This window comes from Pipistrellus hanaki, assembly GCF_964339955.1.
Source record: "Pipistrellus hanaki genome assembly, chromosome: 8".
NCBI classification, from domain to species: Eukaryota; Metazoa; Chordata; class Mammalia; order Chiroptera; family Vespertilionidae; genus Pipistrellus; species Pipistrellus hanaki.
This window is the reverse complement of record NC_140510.1, coordinates 58,175,751-58,192,140: the sequence shown is the minus strand read 5'-3', so window position 1 is coordinate 58,192,140 and position 16,390 is coordinate 58,175,751. Positions and strand designations below refer to the sequence as shown.

At 44.7% G+C, this 16,390-nt stretch overlaps 1 protein-coding gene across 3 annotated transcripts in view; it reads left to right on the top strand.

Moving 5' to 3' along the window:
- The window catches only part of ATG16L1 (autophagy related 16 like 1), a 37,274-nt gene extending 21,416 nt beyond the window's left edge, over nt 1-15,858 (top strand). For all 3 annotated transcript variants that reach the window (XM_084891826.1, XM_084891825.1, XM_084891824.1), the window contains 8 exons: nt 2,049-2,119; nt 2,784-2,855; nt 10,007-10,127; nt 10,383-10,488; nt 12,371-12,520; nt 12,644-12,691; nt 13,407-13,508; nt 14,427-15,858. In XM_084891826.1, coding sequence (XP_084747952.1) covers nt 2,049-2,119; nt 2,784-2,855; nt 10,007-10,127; nt 10,383-10,488; nt 12,371-12,520; nt 12,644-12,691; nt 13,407-13,508; nt 14,427-14,520 — 764 coding nt within the window. In that variant the 3' untranslated portion in view covers nt 14,521-15,858. The remainder of the gene's footprint in view (nt 1-2,048; nt 2,120-2,783; nt 2,856-10,006; nt 10,128-10,382; nt 10,489-12,370; nt 12,521-12,643; nt 12,692-13,406; nt 13,509-14,426) is intronic.
- Nucleotides 15,859-16,390: the final 532 nt, after the last annotated feature.

Here is a 16,390-nt window from a genome sequence, read left to right as displayed (position 1 = left end):
TGTCCAGCAGTTAATAGTTCCAACGGGCCTTTGTGTTATTTCCTTTGATTCTCACAATGGCCCTGAGCAGTTAGAAAGGTGGGTATCACCCGTATTTGAAAACTCAGGCACTACCAGATTGACATAGTTGATTTACATGACTGACAGATGGTTTACGTGGCAAAGCAGTGGTGGAACCTAGAGGCTGAGTTGGGTCTTCTAACTGCAAGTCTCTTGTTTTCTCCATGACAGCCTCCCCTAAGCTGTAGAGTTACTGAAAAACTCTGTAGATCACTGTGGTTACAGAAGAACAGTCTGTCCATCTGTTGGTTAGAACAGGTGGTCAGCAAAGCCCCAAGCGTGTCTGTCCTGGCATTTGATTTTTAGGAAAGTGGCTCAGTAGTTAAATCTCTGGCAGTTACAACTAGTTGAAGCCCAATAGAATTAGTCCACAACAGCCTGTTCAGTTTGTAGTTTTGTTCCTCTTGGCTAATATTTACTGAACCTTGGAAGGTACAAAGTCTAAGAGACTGTTTGTGAAATAGTTTGGGGTGTCCTGTTTTTCTCTTTTAAAATATCAGAAGGGCACTTTCACCCAGAAGGAACACCCATCCTTGCTCTTTCTATCAAAGCAGTGGCTCCACTGGTAATTACTTCTACAAACAGTTTTACCATAACCTCCCCTGCTGCCCTCTTAGATAAAAGCTTTTTACTTTTAACAAGGTGTTTGATCTTTTGAGATCAATCTCTTCTGTGGAATAGCATTTTATCGATCACTTCTTGCATTTTGGCTGCCAAACAATAATATTTTGGACATAAGTCAGAGAGCTGTTTCTTAGAATTTGCAGTAATAATTTGGTCTGTAAAGATGTAATCTAAATAAAGACCTTAATTAGCAGATGATGGCCCTTTTTTACTTTGGAAAATCTAATGAAAGCTAAGATTTAGGAAGAGACTTATAATGTGCTATATTTTTCAAGTAAATGTAGAGGTGGAGTTCATAGACCAGGTTAATGATCCCAGCCCTAAATATGTTTGACAGCTCCAAACCAGTATTCATATTGCTATTATTTAGAAGTGCTGAGTAAAAAGTAACATTGAAATGTTTCCTATCCCATGCTCCCTTTTTATGAACTTGATTTAGAATAGTTCCCTAATTGTTTTCCTAGACTGTCTATATAGGTCACCCTTCAGCTACCCTATAAAAAAAGGAATGTAATCACATCATCATCAAGACTTGTAATCCTGTAAGCTTATGTCTGCATAACTGAAATTTACATGTATGGGGCCAGCATACAGTAAGTGCAAGGACACACTCCAGAAATTTCAAACTCGCTAACTGGCATTCTAATGACTAGCCATTTACACCTAACTAAAGCAAAAACTTTTCAGACATTCCTGAGAATTATCACACCTGGATTCTGAAAAGTTGATGGTCCAGAATTGGTAGTTAAGTTGGTCCAAACATGTATCAAACCCAAAGATGTATTTATGATGTAAGTTAGAAATTTTTACTGAGAAATAACTAAATGAAACTCAGTCTCTAAGTCAATTGACGTGGCCTGTATACACTGAGTGGCCAGATTATTATGATCTCTGAATGCATAATAATCTAGCCACTCAGTGTATTTGCATCTTAAATAGGTACCAAAAGTATTCTAGACTTTGCTGGAAACAACCACCTATTTGGCCGGAGCTTTCTATCAGCCAGTGCAAAGGGGAAAACTGATCAGGTTTTCAGATTTACAGTATCTTTGATATCAAATAAATGAGGTACTCAAGAGAAGTACACTGTACATTGTATATATTATACTAAATTTCTCTAAAAGAACAGCTTAACACTCATGCAAAATGCTAGGCTCTGTATCCCCATATACCTTCATTGCTCTTAAGAAACTGACAACAGTATATTTTGATCCTATATTGTGTCTGTCTTGCTGGTTGATTCTGTGATGGTGCAGGAATGCTGTTTTGAAAATATAGTTGGCTTCCAATGTTTCAGATGCCCCATTTTAACTTACATAATGGCTTTACCTTTTTATCTTTCCTCCACCTTTCTTTTTATCCAGACAAGTGTGAGTTCAAGGGTTCCCTCTCTGGCAGTAATGCAGGAATTACAAGCATTGAATTTGATAGTGCTGTAAGTATCTAACAACTGGGGAAATAGGTGCATTAAGAGATGTTTAGAAATAAGACATCTGGTTTTCAAATTAAAAATAACTCACCTGGTTTGTCCACTATTTATCTTGAGTGAAATCAGTGTTAAAGAAAGATTCAGGTAGATTACAAATTCCGTGCTGATCATGACTGGGCTGGGGAGGTAGGTCTGCATTAACCCAGCTGATCTCTGCAGGCTTGTTAAAGGTCCCAGTTTGGGCTGAGGTGTTGTGGGTGGAGAGGAGAGCATCCAGCTAGACTTGTGCCAGAGATGAGCAGATCTCTGGGGGTAACTGGGAGGTGAGACAGGGCAGAGTCAGTTCCTGTGGGCTTTCTGGCTGAAGCAGTGTGTAGAGAATTAGTATTTGCTGTGACTTGAAGGCGGGAGGGAAGTGAATGCAGGAGGCCAAGTTCCATTTTGAGCTGGAGGGTCTTCAACCTTCAGGCAAGATTGAGTGAGCTTAAGAGAAAGGTCTGAACATAATGGGGTGGGTGACAGATACTGGTGCTAATAGTTGGTATTTGGATCAGGTGTATAGGTTTAACCTCTTGGACTTGATTATTGGGGAGTTTGTATTGTTTGAACTGAATTCCTCTATTTTGGCTGAAATATGTGTCTCACCTTCCCTCCCCCTTTATTTCAATAGGGATCTTACCTCTTAGCCGCTTCAAATGATTTTGCAAGCCGAATCTGGACCGTGGATGATTATCGGTTACGGGTAAGACCCAGTTAGGAAAATTAGTATAAACTCCTAACCTCTCATGGTTATCAAGGCACAGCAATGTTAGGCAATAGCAGGTCCATTTAATCTGCAATAGGAAACCTTCACTTTTCCATGAAAGACTCGGGACATTCCTTTTAATAAGAGGAGGTATTTCATATATACCAGTCTTAGCTTAACTTAAGTGATCTTGATGACAGCATATAAATTGACTTAGTAATTATCTCCTATGGTATACCTGGAAAGTAGGATATAGACATACATATGGATTCGCTGTGATTGAGAGAAAACAACTGATGCTAAGAGTCAGATGGAAGGGGAATGGGGTGTCATGGGATCAGATGTGGAGGAATCCTATATCTGAACCCAGACTTGCTGAGAAGTTCTGTGGATTCCAAGATAAAGACCAAAACGTGAGGGTTATATTGCCTTTGTTCTAATGAAAAACACATCACTTGATTTGGAGACTGGTTTTTCTCCTTAAGCTTGAAGGAGTCTTCACACGAGCTCATGAAATAAGGGCTACTAAAAGCTAAGATGGAGGGTGAACTTGACATTGGTAGGAATTTTATCAAAAAACTTTGACAGCAGTTCTGTGTGTCAGCCCACGCAGAAAACAGCATGATGTCAAGATGAACTTACTAAAAGTAAATGCAGGGAAGTGGGAGCTGCTCTGGGTGGTGTACGGTGGTCTGTTTTGGTGACAAAGGAGTAAAACTAGAAGAATCGTTAGAAACACAGTGAGTGGATCCCTTCGGCTTTCCATTTTCTTGAAGGTGCTGTGGAAAATGATCACAGTGGTAATTCTTTACTCTTAGTTGAAAGAAGATCCAGGGCTATACATATAAAGTCTGAGGCGTGAAGATGACAGATGATGTCCTCTGAAAGCTGAAGAGCCTGCCTGGGTTCTTGCCTGAGTGAAGGAGTGGAAGTGGACTGCTGGCACTCACAGGCAGAGCAAGGCTCGCCTCAAGCAACAGTTCACGTCTGTTCAAATATTTGAACGAGTTTCCAGCTATAGCGTGATAGTTCACGCTAAACATGGAAAAGATGCCTGTTCTTGTAGCAGTTTTTTAATTCGTCCTGTGGTCTGCCATGCTCTGTGTAACTGCCGTGTAAGAGTTGTATGTGTCTGCAGTCATTAACTTATCTAAAACAAGGTGGCTTTTCTTGAGCAGCCTCTATGTGTTAGACCCAGTACTGAGGGTGTTATGTGCATTACTGCTATAGTCCCCAGGAAGGCAGCTAATGTGGTTAGATGAGGGGACTGAAGCTCCAATTTGCCCGAGGTAACATAGTTAACAAACAGGTGAGAATTGGAATTGAGGCCTGTGCTCTTTCCTTTGTTGGCTTGGCCTGGATCGCCAGTATTCTAGACTGGGAAATGGCTGAAGTGTTGAATTGAGGGACATACAGCTTTCCTTACCTTGTGGCTCTTGGAGGGAGGACCCAGGCAACCAGTTGAGTCAATTAGTTGTGCAGGATGTATTTTTCATTGGTAGAGTTCTGTACAGGTGGGCATCACCGTTGGGTCTGACATAAGAGGAAGGGGACCTGGAGGTGAGGTAGTTCTGGAAGATAGAGGTCATACTGTTGTGAAACTTGTCTCAAGTGCGCTAGTTTGCAGAGGTTTTTTTTGTTTGTTTTTTTAATATATTTTATTGATTTTTTACAGAGAGGAAGGGAGAGGGATAGAGAGCTAGAAACATCGATGAGAAACATCAACTGGCTGCCTCTTGCACACCTCCTACTGGTGATGTGCCCTCAACCAATGTACATGCCCTTGACCAGAATCGAACTTGGGACCTTTCAGTCCGCAGACCAACGCTCACTGAGCCAAACTGGTTTCGGCAGTTTGCAGAGGTTTTATCAGACAGGGTTCTGTCAGGGTGCTGGCAAGCCGTGCTCATGTTGAGGCCATTGTCTCTTCTCTGGATAGCTGGCTCTGTGGCCTCAGATCTGCTCACAGCTATGTCCTGTCCCTCGGGAAATGTGGGAAGAGATCCAAGAGGCCTTTTTCACACATCACACTCTTACCAAGGTCCAGAACTAAGTGGGCTTCCTGTTGTAGGGGCTGTGGCTCCCACTTAGACCCTGTTACAAAGGATGTTGGAAGGCATGAATGGACACCTATGACCAGGTTCAAGCCTTGGTCAGTGTCTCCTTAACTTTGATGATAAGTGAATGGTGTTGAGAGAGACTAGGTGCAAGGAGCAGCTGGGTGAGTGCTTGCTTTAAAACCCTTTTAGTAAAGAGACCCTAGAAACAGCCTGGCATTGAAAGGGGCCCATGACAGGATTCCTTCTATACCAGGTGTGTTAGACTCCCTTAAAAATCTAAAGTCAGTGTCACCTGGCCCAGCTGCTCTCTGAGATGTGACTTGGGGAACTGGATTGAAAAACTCACTCTGTTCAATGCTCTGACAGTGATGTGGAGAGGTGGCCAGAGGCAGGACTGGCTTTTAGGTGGTGGTGGTTATTTCAGAAACTTCCTCATCAAGTTGTGCATTTCTCTGGCATCAGTTGTTTTAACGGTAGCTGCTTGCATGATGGGCAGCACTCATGATCTGCCCCAGAACACAGGAGTCTGGGCAGAATGCTAGAGAAGAATGTCAAACCTCCCTCCCATGTGGGGCTCGGGCTGCTGTGACAGCTGAACCCACTGTGGCATGTCTAGTGAGTCCTTGTTGAAAAGACTAGGAAAAACTTAAAAGTAGTATTAAAATTAAATATTATAAGTAAATATAAAAAAACTGAGTGAATGAAATAATTTTTAATAAATCTGATCCACTTAAAATAAGCACTTTTTTTTTTTTTTTTTTTTTTTTCCTTCTAGAATTTGTAAATGCCTTCTTATTTTTATTGAAAAGACACAAGCCTTTACTTCATTAGTAACACCACACACTTGTACTTCCAGGTTCCTAATTATATAATTTGCATTATCATAGCAAATGTCTCTAAGTAATTCATTCTACTGGTCTATGTATCTCCTTTTCTTGGAGAACTATTTTCTGTTATATGGTAAAACATATTTGAGTGGTTCCCATCTCCCGGACAGGTAATAGCCAGTATACATCCTGAGTCATTGCATTATCAAATATGTATGCATTTTGCAATTACAATACACTGAAGGTTTCCAAAAAGGGCTTAACAGCTCTCATAGCCACAATGGGGGAGGTGTGGCCCGTCAGAGGCGGCCCCCATTTCAATCTTTTTTTTTCTTTTTTTTTTTTTATAAGTTTTTATTTTTCATATTATTACAAATGTTCCTACCCCCCCCCCCCCACCATTGCTCTCCTCCACCAGGTTCCCACCCCACCCTCTGCCCTTTCCCCTCTCCCCATTGTCCTCATCCATAGGTGCACAGTTTATGTTCAGTCTCTTCCCACGCCCCCCTCTCCCCTTTTCCCCAAGAATTGTCAGTTCACTCCCCTTCCATACCTCTGATTCTATTATATTCAACAGTTAATATTGTTCATCAGATTTTTTTAATTTCCTTGGTTTTTAGATTCACTTGTTGATAATTACGTATTTGTTGTTCATAATTTTTATCTTTGTTTACTTTCTCTTCTGAAAGAACCCCCTTCAGCAATTCATATAATTCTGGTTTGGTGGTGATGAACTCCTTTAGCTTTTTTTTATTAGTGAAGCTCTTTATCTGGCCTTCGATTCTGAGTGATAGCTTTGCTGGGTAGCTTATTTTTGGCTGTAGGTTCTTGCTATTCATCACCTTGAATATTTCTTGCCATTCCCTTCTGGCCTGCATGGTTTCTGTTGAGAAGTCAGCTGACAATCGTATAGGTGCTCCTTTATAAGTTACTACCTTCTTTGCTCTTGCTTCTTTTAGTATTCTCTCTTTATCTTTTGCTCTTGGAATTTTAATAATGATGTGTCTCGGTGTGGTCCTCTTTGGATTCCTTTTGTTTGGAGTTCTGTGCGCTTCCTGGACTTGTAAGTCAAATTCTTTCACCAGGTGGGGGAAGTTTTCTGTCACTATTTCTTTCAGTATGTTTTCGATATCTTGCTCTCTCTCATCTTCTGGAACCCCCATAATTCTGATGTTGGTTCGTTTGAAGTTGTCCCAGAGGTTTCTTACATTATCTTCAATTTTCTGGATTCTCTTGCCTTCTAGCTTCTGTGGAGGAGTGTCTTCTGGCTCTTTATGTTCCAAATCTTTGACTTGATTCTTGCGATCTTCCCTTCTGTTTTTAGGACTCTGTAGAATATTTTTTATTTCAGACAATGTATTCTTTATTTCTTGTTGATCCCTTATCATTTCTTGTTGACTCCTTATTAATTCTAGTTGATCTCTTTTCATATCCTCATAGGCCTTATCCATCTTTTCTAGGAAATTCTTGAAAAACCTTATAAGCGTAGATTTGAACTCTATATCCAGACGCTTTTTGTCCTCCATTTCTTTCGTTTGTGATCTATTTTGTTGTCGCATTTCGCAGTTACAGATGGGACGGGGTTTCAGGGTGGAGCCTGCAGCTTTGGCTTCCGTCAGCCCCGCCCTATGCGGGTCCTTCAGTGCTCGCTGCCGGCGCCTCTGAGAGAAAGGTGCCCTCGATTTTCGCCTGCTGCCAAACAGTCTATGCTCTCCCACAATAAGCCCGGTATTGGGGTTCAGTTCAGTTGGAAGTGGAGTTGGAGGTGGCGTTCACAGCAGTCTGGAGCCCCAGTCTCCTTCCCGTCAGGGCAATCCCGCGGCACAGCCGACCGTCCCTTCTCTGGGGGCAGTGTGTGCGCCTCCGGGACTTCCTTTCTCCGCTACCCCGGGGTTCTGACTTACAGCCCAGCTCCCTATGGCTGAGCCTGAGTCCCCGGGGTCTGGCCCAGAACTGGGGTTCAGAGCAGTCAGGGGCCCAGCACAGTCGGAGTTTTATCTCCTTTCCGCTAGGGAACGCCCGCCAGGCACTCGGCCTCCCTCCTCTCCGGCTCCGTCCTCTTCGCGTGCGCCGCGTGTCTCCGTACCTTAGGCTTTTACAGCTCCTCCGTGCTTCCTTCTGGTTTTCTCCTTGCTTCTTGTTGTAGGATTTCCAGTCAGTCGACTTTCCTGTAGTTCTGGGTAATGTCCATTTTATATTTTAGTTGTATTTTATTAAAATTGTTGTGTGAGGCTGCGGCTAGTTGCCTACCCGAGCAGCCATCTTGGATTCTCAAAATAAGCACTTTTTAAATGATAACATTGAGTGCTTATAGGAGGCTCAATTCCTTGCCGCTGATAACGTGGAGATGGAGCTAGTCAGCCTCAGGCAGATCCATCTGGGTTTCCACCAAGAACAAGATTAGCAGAAGTCCAGACTTTTTTAAAAGCAATCTAAGAATATCTACGAAGGGCAAAGCAATAAAAACATTCCTTTTCTTTATTCCATTAGTCCATAGTTCATTCCAGGAAATACGTCAAGAAAAAGTTGTGTGCTCATAGTGTTCATTGCAGCATCATTTGTTATCATGAAACTTTTAAAACAACTTACGTGTCTGCTGGCCAAGGAAATTTCAACTAAATTGTCACATCACCACCTACAAATTATTCAGCAATTAAAGTATGAAGACTTAAGTGTGAGGGTGCAAAAAGAAAGTTAGTGCTGTCCACATGTGCCTACTTCATGCTGCCAAACCAGCATGAGGAAGAGATTTGTCTTCCTCAGTTTAAGTTAGAGGCCCAGGCTATGTAGAGAGCAACATCAGTTTTACCCCAGGCCCATGTGTTTTTAGCTATCACATGAAAGACTGCGTATACTGTAATGTTAAAAAGTAACATGAAATATACAGAAATGTGATAGACTGAGTGCATTCACACAGCCCATTCACGAGCGAAGTCCTTTCTTCCCTGTGATCACAGAAAGTGCAAATGCACAGAACTAAGAACTTAATTTACGTTGCATGAGAAGTACCTACCCAGGTTCCTGTCTCCCGTGACTTGGATGAGTTGTACTGTCTGGAATGTAAGCTTTGGTGCTGGAGTTGCTTTCACCAACAGGATCGGTGGCAGCTTTTACACTGCGGCAGCCCAGCCACCACCTGCTGGCACCCTTGTAAGATCAGTCCCAGTTTCAGAGAGGTGCCAGGGTGAGGGGTGTGAGTGAGAAGCCGAGCAGACTTCTTAGACAGGGAGAAGTACACGTGTCCTAAGTTTCTGTTCCTGTACTAAATGCAGTTGCTCCACTCAGTATAGCAGAAAGACGGGACTCTAAAATTTCAACACTGAAAACTTTACACGAAACTCTGAGGTCTCGTCTTTGGGAGTGAGGTTGAAACCCATCATTACCAGTGGAGTAAGTATACTAGGGACTTTTTAAAAGGCTTGTTTTTATTAGAAAACATCAGTGAATACCTTATGAGCCTTTGAGGTTTTGCAAATATAAAAGAGGTCAATGATGACTAGTAAAAGGGCTGACTCCCCAGGTCCCCTCCCTGCATCCTCAGCATCCCCAGCCGCCTCGCTCCCATCAGGCTCCAGTAGTGCTTTGATGGGTAAAAGGGCAGCTGACACTCTGTGATGTCCCAGGTCTGTGTTCCTTGGCGAGCCCAGGGAGGACACGTGGTTGGCATCCTATAGCCAGTCTCGAAGGGATGTGATTACTGGGTGTGGTATCTGTGGTTCTGATCTGACTTTCAAGCTGAGACCTCTCTTTGAAAAACCCCCGGGCTTTTAATTGTTTATTTAATGAGGCCTGATGTTTCCTTTTGTAAATGTATCTTCTGAGAAAATGTCTATTCTGACTTTTAGAGGCACTGGCTAAACCTAAGGCTTTTAAAATGTGGTTTGATATAATACAGACTTATTTTTAAAAGGTGCAAGAACAGTGCTATGTTTCAAAAAAGTCCTCTTGTTGCCCTCACTGGTTTTGAGGATGAGACATATGAACTTTGTACTGGTGATGTTTTTGGGGTGTGTGTGTGTGTGTGTGTGTGTTTGAGGGGGGTGGTGGTGGTTAATGTTATTTGTGGACAGATTTATCCTATTCCTCTGATGTACCTCACCTCTGGGCAGCACCTGTAGATAGATAAGTTTCTTGGGTGTTTCCCCAGCTACTGGTCTTTCTGCTTCTGATGTTCCTGACCAACCATCGGGTGTTTGGAGAAGTTGGCTCCTTCGTGGTGTGTCGCCGCCAGGCTTATCCCGGCTGTGTTTCTCTCTCCTAGCACACACTCACGGGACACAGTGGCAAAGTGCTCTCTGCCAAGTTCCTGCTGGACAATGCGCGTATTGTTTCTGGAAGTCATGACCGGACCCTCAAACTCTGGGATCTGCGCAGCAAAGTCTGTGAGGAAATTCAGTCTCTCTGTTTATATGTGGGGTTAGACATTAACTATGGAGGTGTTTGTTTCTACATCAAAGCCTGTATTTAGTGTGATACAGTTTGAATGCAAGTGAAAATGGTGCTGAGGGGGTGGCAATTTTCCATGTTTGAAGCTTCATGTGAATGAGGAGTTCTGTTGGCTTGGGGTCTGAGGGAGTGAGGTTACGTGGACAGTGATGGAAGAGCCTCTGCCTGATGACTGATCTGCTTTCTTTCAGGCATAAAGACAGTGTTTGCGGGATCCAGCTGCAATGATATTGTTTGCACAGAGCAGTGTGTAATGAGTGGACATTTTGACAAGAAAATTCGTTTCTGGGACATCCGGTATGATACTCAAGAATGGGGAGGCATGTGAGAGGGTCTGTAAATGGTAGAACGGTGAATATTTGTATATGGGTGTTTTTTTAAAAAATCCCTCAGAATGCAGAGATAAGCTCCAGTCTACATTTATTTTAACAATTTGATATTTACAATGAAGTCGACAGTTGTGGTCAACAACCACAGAACATACACTGTGCATGATCAGCAGAGATAAACACCTGGGTAGTTGGGTAATTAAATGTAATAGGTGGGACAGACAGACAAGTCTGCCCTGAGTGCTGAGGCAGACAGAGCCAGCTCCTTTGTCCAGGGATGTTAGAGCATGCCCCGAGACTCATCCTGAGAGGAGAGCAGGCTTCATATTGCAGAAAAGCCCCTGAGAGACATTCTAGGCAGCTGAGGCTGATCTGTGTATTGACTCCAGATGGCCAGGGGCTTTATATGCCATTTTGTAGAAGATTTGATCTTAGAAGCCATTGGGTGTTCAGCAAAGGACTGCTTCCCAGAGTCTAGGAGATTGTGTGGGGTGGCAGTTTTAGAGGGAAATAGTAGAGTTGATGAGTATGTGAACTCCAAGCAGTGGAGGAAGAAGGTGGACATCTCCTTGAGTGAGAATTCTGGCAGGACTTGGTGACAAGTTGAATGTGGAAGGTGAGGAAGGAGAAAACTAAAGCAAGACAGAATAAATGATAATTTTAGGAAGAGGGTGCAGGAAATGTGTTCAGATAAGGACATTAGATTGTGGTTTCTAATAGACGTTTGGAAAAACAAAAGCAAATTTTTTAAAAGAGATTGGAAGTCCTCAGGGGAGGACTTTGGAGGCATGAGAACAGATTACTCAGACACACATAAAATAGTAAGAAGATAGCACTTAGGGAGCCTTCTGAGGAGGAGGAACTAGAAAGGGCAAGAGAGCCAGAGTCCCATGGTTGGGCCATGATGAGTAACGGTGTCAGATGGCAGGAGGAGTCCAGTTGGATGAGGCTGGTTTGATAGGAGGCGGTTGGTGATCCAGTTGAACGGAGGGATGGCAGCTGGGGCAGAAGCCCAGTTGTCGAGCATTTGTGGACAGAGTGGGAAGTGAAGAGTCATGGTTATAGATGAGGCTTTGAAAGGCCTGGAGTGATGCTCCTGGTTCGTAGACATCGCTTCAAGTTTTACTGGTATAGCCCCTAATTTAAGAGATGAGGGTCCCAAGTTCCAAGGCAGTGGAGTGTCTTGCCTCTAGCCTCATACTTACCAACACTAAGATAAAACTCCCTTACTTAGTATGGTTTGTGGTAGGAAGTCATCTCCTTGATCGTTTACTAGTACACCAAAATGCCTGCAGAAGGGTCTGCACCTCCTTTACCTGCATCAAGACCTGTTCACAGGCCTGGCTACGGACTGGGCCCAGGTGAGAATCTAGAGAGTGAAGAAAGAGGGCCTTGCAGAGTGTGGTGACTCTGCCCCAGAGTCCCAGTTTCACATCTAGCATCACCAAGAAGTTGGGGGCCCCTGAGCTGAACTTCGTGTGGCAGGGAGACTATGAGAAAGCACGCTTTCTCCATATTTGGATAGGAGCCCTGGTTGGTTCATGCTGATCAGAAGCTCTGATTGGCATCTATCGTATATTTCCAAAAGTGGGCAGGGAAATGAATTCTTACCAGATTTAGAGTTCTTGTTCTCAAAAGTATTACCATGAGTTTGTTGGTGAAAAGATAATAAAAGCAGCCCTGTGGTTATTTTTATAAGGCTGGGAACACATTCACTGCCTGAAAGAGCTTTGCATTCTTGTTGGCTCGCCTTTTCCCCTTCTCTGTTCCATGGCATGCCATCCTGGTTCAGATGGGGAAGTCTGACATTTCTGTGGTACATTTTCTCAGACTTTCCATCTCTTTGGTAGGTCAGAGACTATCATCCGAGAGATGGAGCTGTTGGGGAAGATTACTGCTCTGGACTTAAATCCAGAAAGAACTGAACTCCTAAGCTGCTCCCGTGATGACCTGCTAAAAATTATCGATCTCCGAATAAATGCTATCAGACAGACGTTTAGGTAACTGAAGCCATGCTGGTTTGGGGCTCCTGAGGGTTGCATGGAGACCAGAGGCCTCAATTTGCTCTCAGACCCTGAGTGCCCTGAGCTCTCGTGGTGACGGTGTCCTCTTGTTTGTTACAGTGCTCCTGGGTTCAAATGTGGCTCTGACTGGACGAGAGTCGTGTTCAGGTTAGTGGTGATTCTCCATCTGCCCACCTCACCCCCAAGCTCGGTTCATCGCAAAGGTTAGGAGTGGGCATTTTCCCGTTGGGAAAGTGAGCCAGATTTATACAGTGTCTTAGCCGAGCACCTACGAGTAAACCTAGAGGTCACTATCACTGTCCTTCCTCCCTAGTGTTCCTTCATGATTATACCAAAAGCACTGGTTGCCCACTTGGTTCTCTCCATGCATTTAGAGAAGAGCTGTTTGAGAGCTTTTAGGAAAGTGTGGGAAAGTCTCGTGGAACAGTTTCAGTATCTCAGAGGAACTTCTGCACAGTTAATGCTTCTCTCTCTCCTCTTCCCTCTTTCCTACTTTCACTGAGCCATGGGACCAGCAGTCTGCCAGACAAAAGAAACCCTCCGCCATTCAGGGGTTGACTTGATCTCCCTGTGTGTGCTGTGTTGGAGTCTGAGATAGTTAGGGACTTGTGGCCTCAACAAGTACATAGTGGCATATTCTTCATTGGGTGAGTGAGGCCAAGATAACAGGGTGAAATAGCTTTGGTGTAACAGTCATGAATGTCAAGTTCTGATTTTTTGGGTAGAGGACTGGTCCTATGTTTATCTCATAAATGAAGACTAAACATTGCTTGCCAGGAGGTCCATGAGGATGCCGAAAGCGGGGGTGTTGGGGGGGTGAGCAGAGAGGTTAACACCATTTCCTGTCTTCTGTGTTCTCCAGCCCTGATGGCAGTTATGTGGCAGCAGGCTCCGCAGAGGGCTCTGTCTACGTCTGGAGTGTGCTCTCTGGGAAAGTGGAGAAGGTCCTTTCAAAGCATCATGGGTAAGATGACCCCCGTGAGCCCCTCTGAGGATGTGAGCGGGTCCTGTGACTTCATCCCAAGGGTCATGCTCTCTTCAGGCATGGACCTGAGTTGGCCCCACGAGGGCAGTGTGCACTCATGTGCTCTGCTGTGAGCTAAGTTAGTGGAGAGAAGCAGCCAGTCCCCCCAGTGCAGCTGGCCGCAGTGCTCTGCTGGTATGTTTATTCAGAATCTTCTGGTTCTCGCAATCAGAACAGTGGCTGTTGGAGAAATGAGAAACATTCCCTAGGCTCTTTTTTTTTTAATTATATTTTATTGATTTTTTACAGAGAGGAAGGGAAAGGGATAGAAAGTCAGAAACATCGATGAGTTGCCTCTTGAACATCCCCTACTGGGGATGTGCCCGCAACCAAGGTGCCCTTGACCAGAATCAAACCTGGGACCCTTGAGTCCACAGGCCGACGCTCTATCCACTGAGCCAAACCGGCTTCGGCTAGGCTCTCTCTTTTTTTTTTTTTTTTTTTTTTTTTTTTTTTTTTTTTTTTTTTTTAGCTTGGCTCCATCCACCCAGGCCCAACTGCCAGTTAGAACACAGTCCCGGGTTCCTCCACAACCACCTCTCTCTGAGCCTCAAAAGCAGTGACAATTTCTACTCCTCCGTCAGTCGTCCTGTCCCTCTCTGTTCCATTCACCCAGAGCTGTTCGCCTGTTCGCTTAGGGTAGACTTGATTGGACCTGCTCCTTTCATTCCCAAAGTGCTTCCTAAAACACAGGGCAGGGTTCCTCCTGCGTTCTTCTGCTCTTTACTAAGTGCCTGCCTGTGAGCGGGAGCAGGCGGGTGAGTAAAACAGCTGAGGAGAAAGCCCAACCCCAGGTGCGAGGAGCCCGGTACCGAGCTCACTCAGACCTCACAGATGTTCCAACCTCTCCCTTTGAAGCTCGTCCATCAATGCGGTGGCATGGTCCCCCTCCGGCTCCCACATCGTCAGTGTGGACAAGGGAAGCAAAGCTGTGCTGTGGTCGGAATACTGACGGTGTCTCCTCAGGAGAGAACACATCCGAAGCTGGAGAAGCACTCGGGCCGCAGCTCTGTCCTGGCAGGTGGTGTGTGGGGTGTAGCTTAGACCTCCAGAGAAGAGCCAGCCGGGCCACTTTCCTTTGAGCAGGACTTCTGAGGATCTGGGCTGCAGTCTCTAATGACCTGGAGGAATGACGCTGCCTCTGCAGCCACTTAGCAGAGGTGGGTCGCTGCCTCCATTCTGTGGGAAACACTACTAGCTCTGACCGTCCATACCTCAGCGGGGAAGGCAGCACAGGCAGTGCCAACTGCACCCCACGTGTGTGTGCGGGGTGTCCTCCTGCTTCCTTCTCCCTCAGTCAGTTCTGGCCAACGCATGTCCTGTCGCCTTGGATCATTTTCCTGGTGAACTTGCTTTAATCATTGGATTAACAGATACCCAAACAGGATTACCCCTGTCCTCAGGTAGCCCACATGGACTTCCCTGGTTTCCAAGGAGACATGGGACTGCCGTCCTCCCTGCTGGTTCGTATCAATATTCTGAAGCTCTCAGTGTGATCTCCTGATTACATTTGGAATTTTCTTGGGTCTCCAAAACAGTTCTTGGAAAGTAACTGTTCTTCAAAGCTCCTGATTCTGCATTCTATTTCTTGGTCAAAACATAAATCTCAGTTTGGTTACAAAATATTTTTTTGAGAGGAAATGCAAAAACCGTTTTATCCAGAGAAGTGTATGTGCTGCAGGAGTAGGTATCTTCCTAGACCATCTGTCCCAAAAAAGTGGGTGCATGCCAGTCTTTGGGTACAGCTGCTGGTACTCGGGTGTAACTCTGGAGCCACAGCTCCAGGTCACTGCCCCTGTGCCCAGTCCATGTGCAGCGCCCTCGGTGCTGGAGCACAGGAAGCCCATTCCAGGAGGCGGGAATGAATATCACCTTCTGTTTCAGGAGCTGTGATTGAGGCCAGGGAAACTGGCCTGGGGCATTTTTTTAAAAGCATTTCTTTCCCATTTCCTTGTGTATAAAATTTTGGTTCCTCGGGTGACTGAAACACCAATATTTTTATCACTTTCTAATTTGCACTTTATTTGTTTCCTCCCATACTTGCTCTCTGGACAGATGTTGGTGTGAGTGCTGGAGCCTGGTGAGGGGTGGGGGGTGAGGAGTGCCTTTCCTCCCACGGGGCAGGACTCCCCCTCCCTCTTGCCCCACCTTCATCTTCCCTTTTCTGTTCAGAGAGCGCGAATTGGGAGTTGAAGTTCACAGGCCAGGGCACATCTTTTATTTATTTAACTGTGTTGCCCAACAGAACTTGATTGTAAATAAAAAAGAAATCTGTTATATACTTTTCAAACTCCATGTCTCTTGGTTGTTCTTTTATTCTTTATCCTAAGGAGGGGTGGGAGCTCTTTTATTTATTTTCCTGGCTTTTATTCATTTGTAAATAATGGAAATACTTTCCTGGTATTTTTTTTCTCCTTGTTCATTTAAATCCAGGTTGTCACTTGCCTATAAATATGAACATCCCAGCTTCCCGTCGTTTGCAATTCTTAAACAGGAAAAGGGTGTCTCAGAACTTGGGGAGTTGTGTCCTGAGAGCCCCGTGCACTTCTTTTTTTTAAATATATTTTTATTGATTTTTTTACAGAGAGAAGGAGAGAGGGATAGAGAGCTAGAAACGTCGATGAGAGAAACATCAACCAGCTGCCTCTTGCACACCCCCTACTGGGGATGTGCCTGCAACCAATGTACATGCCCCTGACCGGAATCGAACCTGGGACCTTTCAGTCCGCAGACTGACGCTCTACCACTGAGCCAAACCGGTTTCGGCCCCGTGCACTTCCGTTACCCATGCAGTTGTTCTCCACAGGCAGCAGGACAAGTTC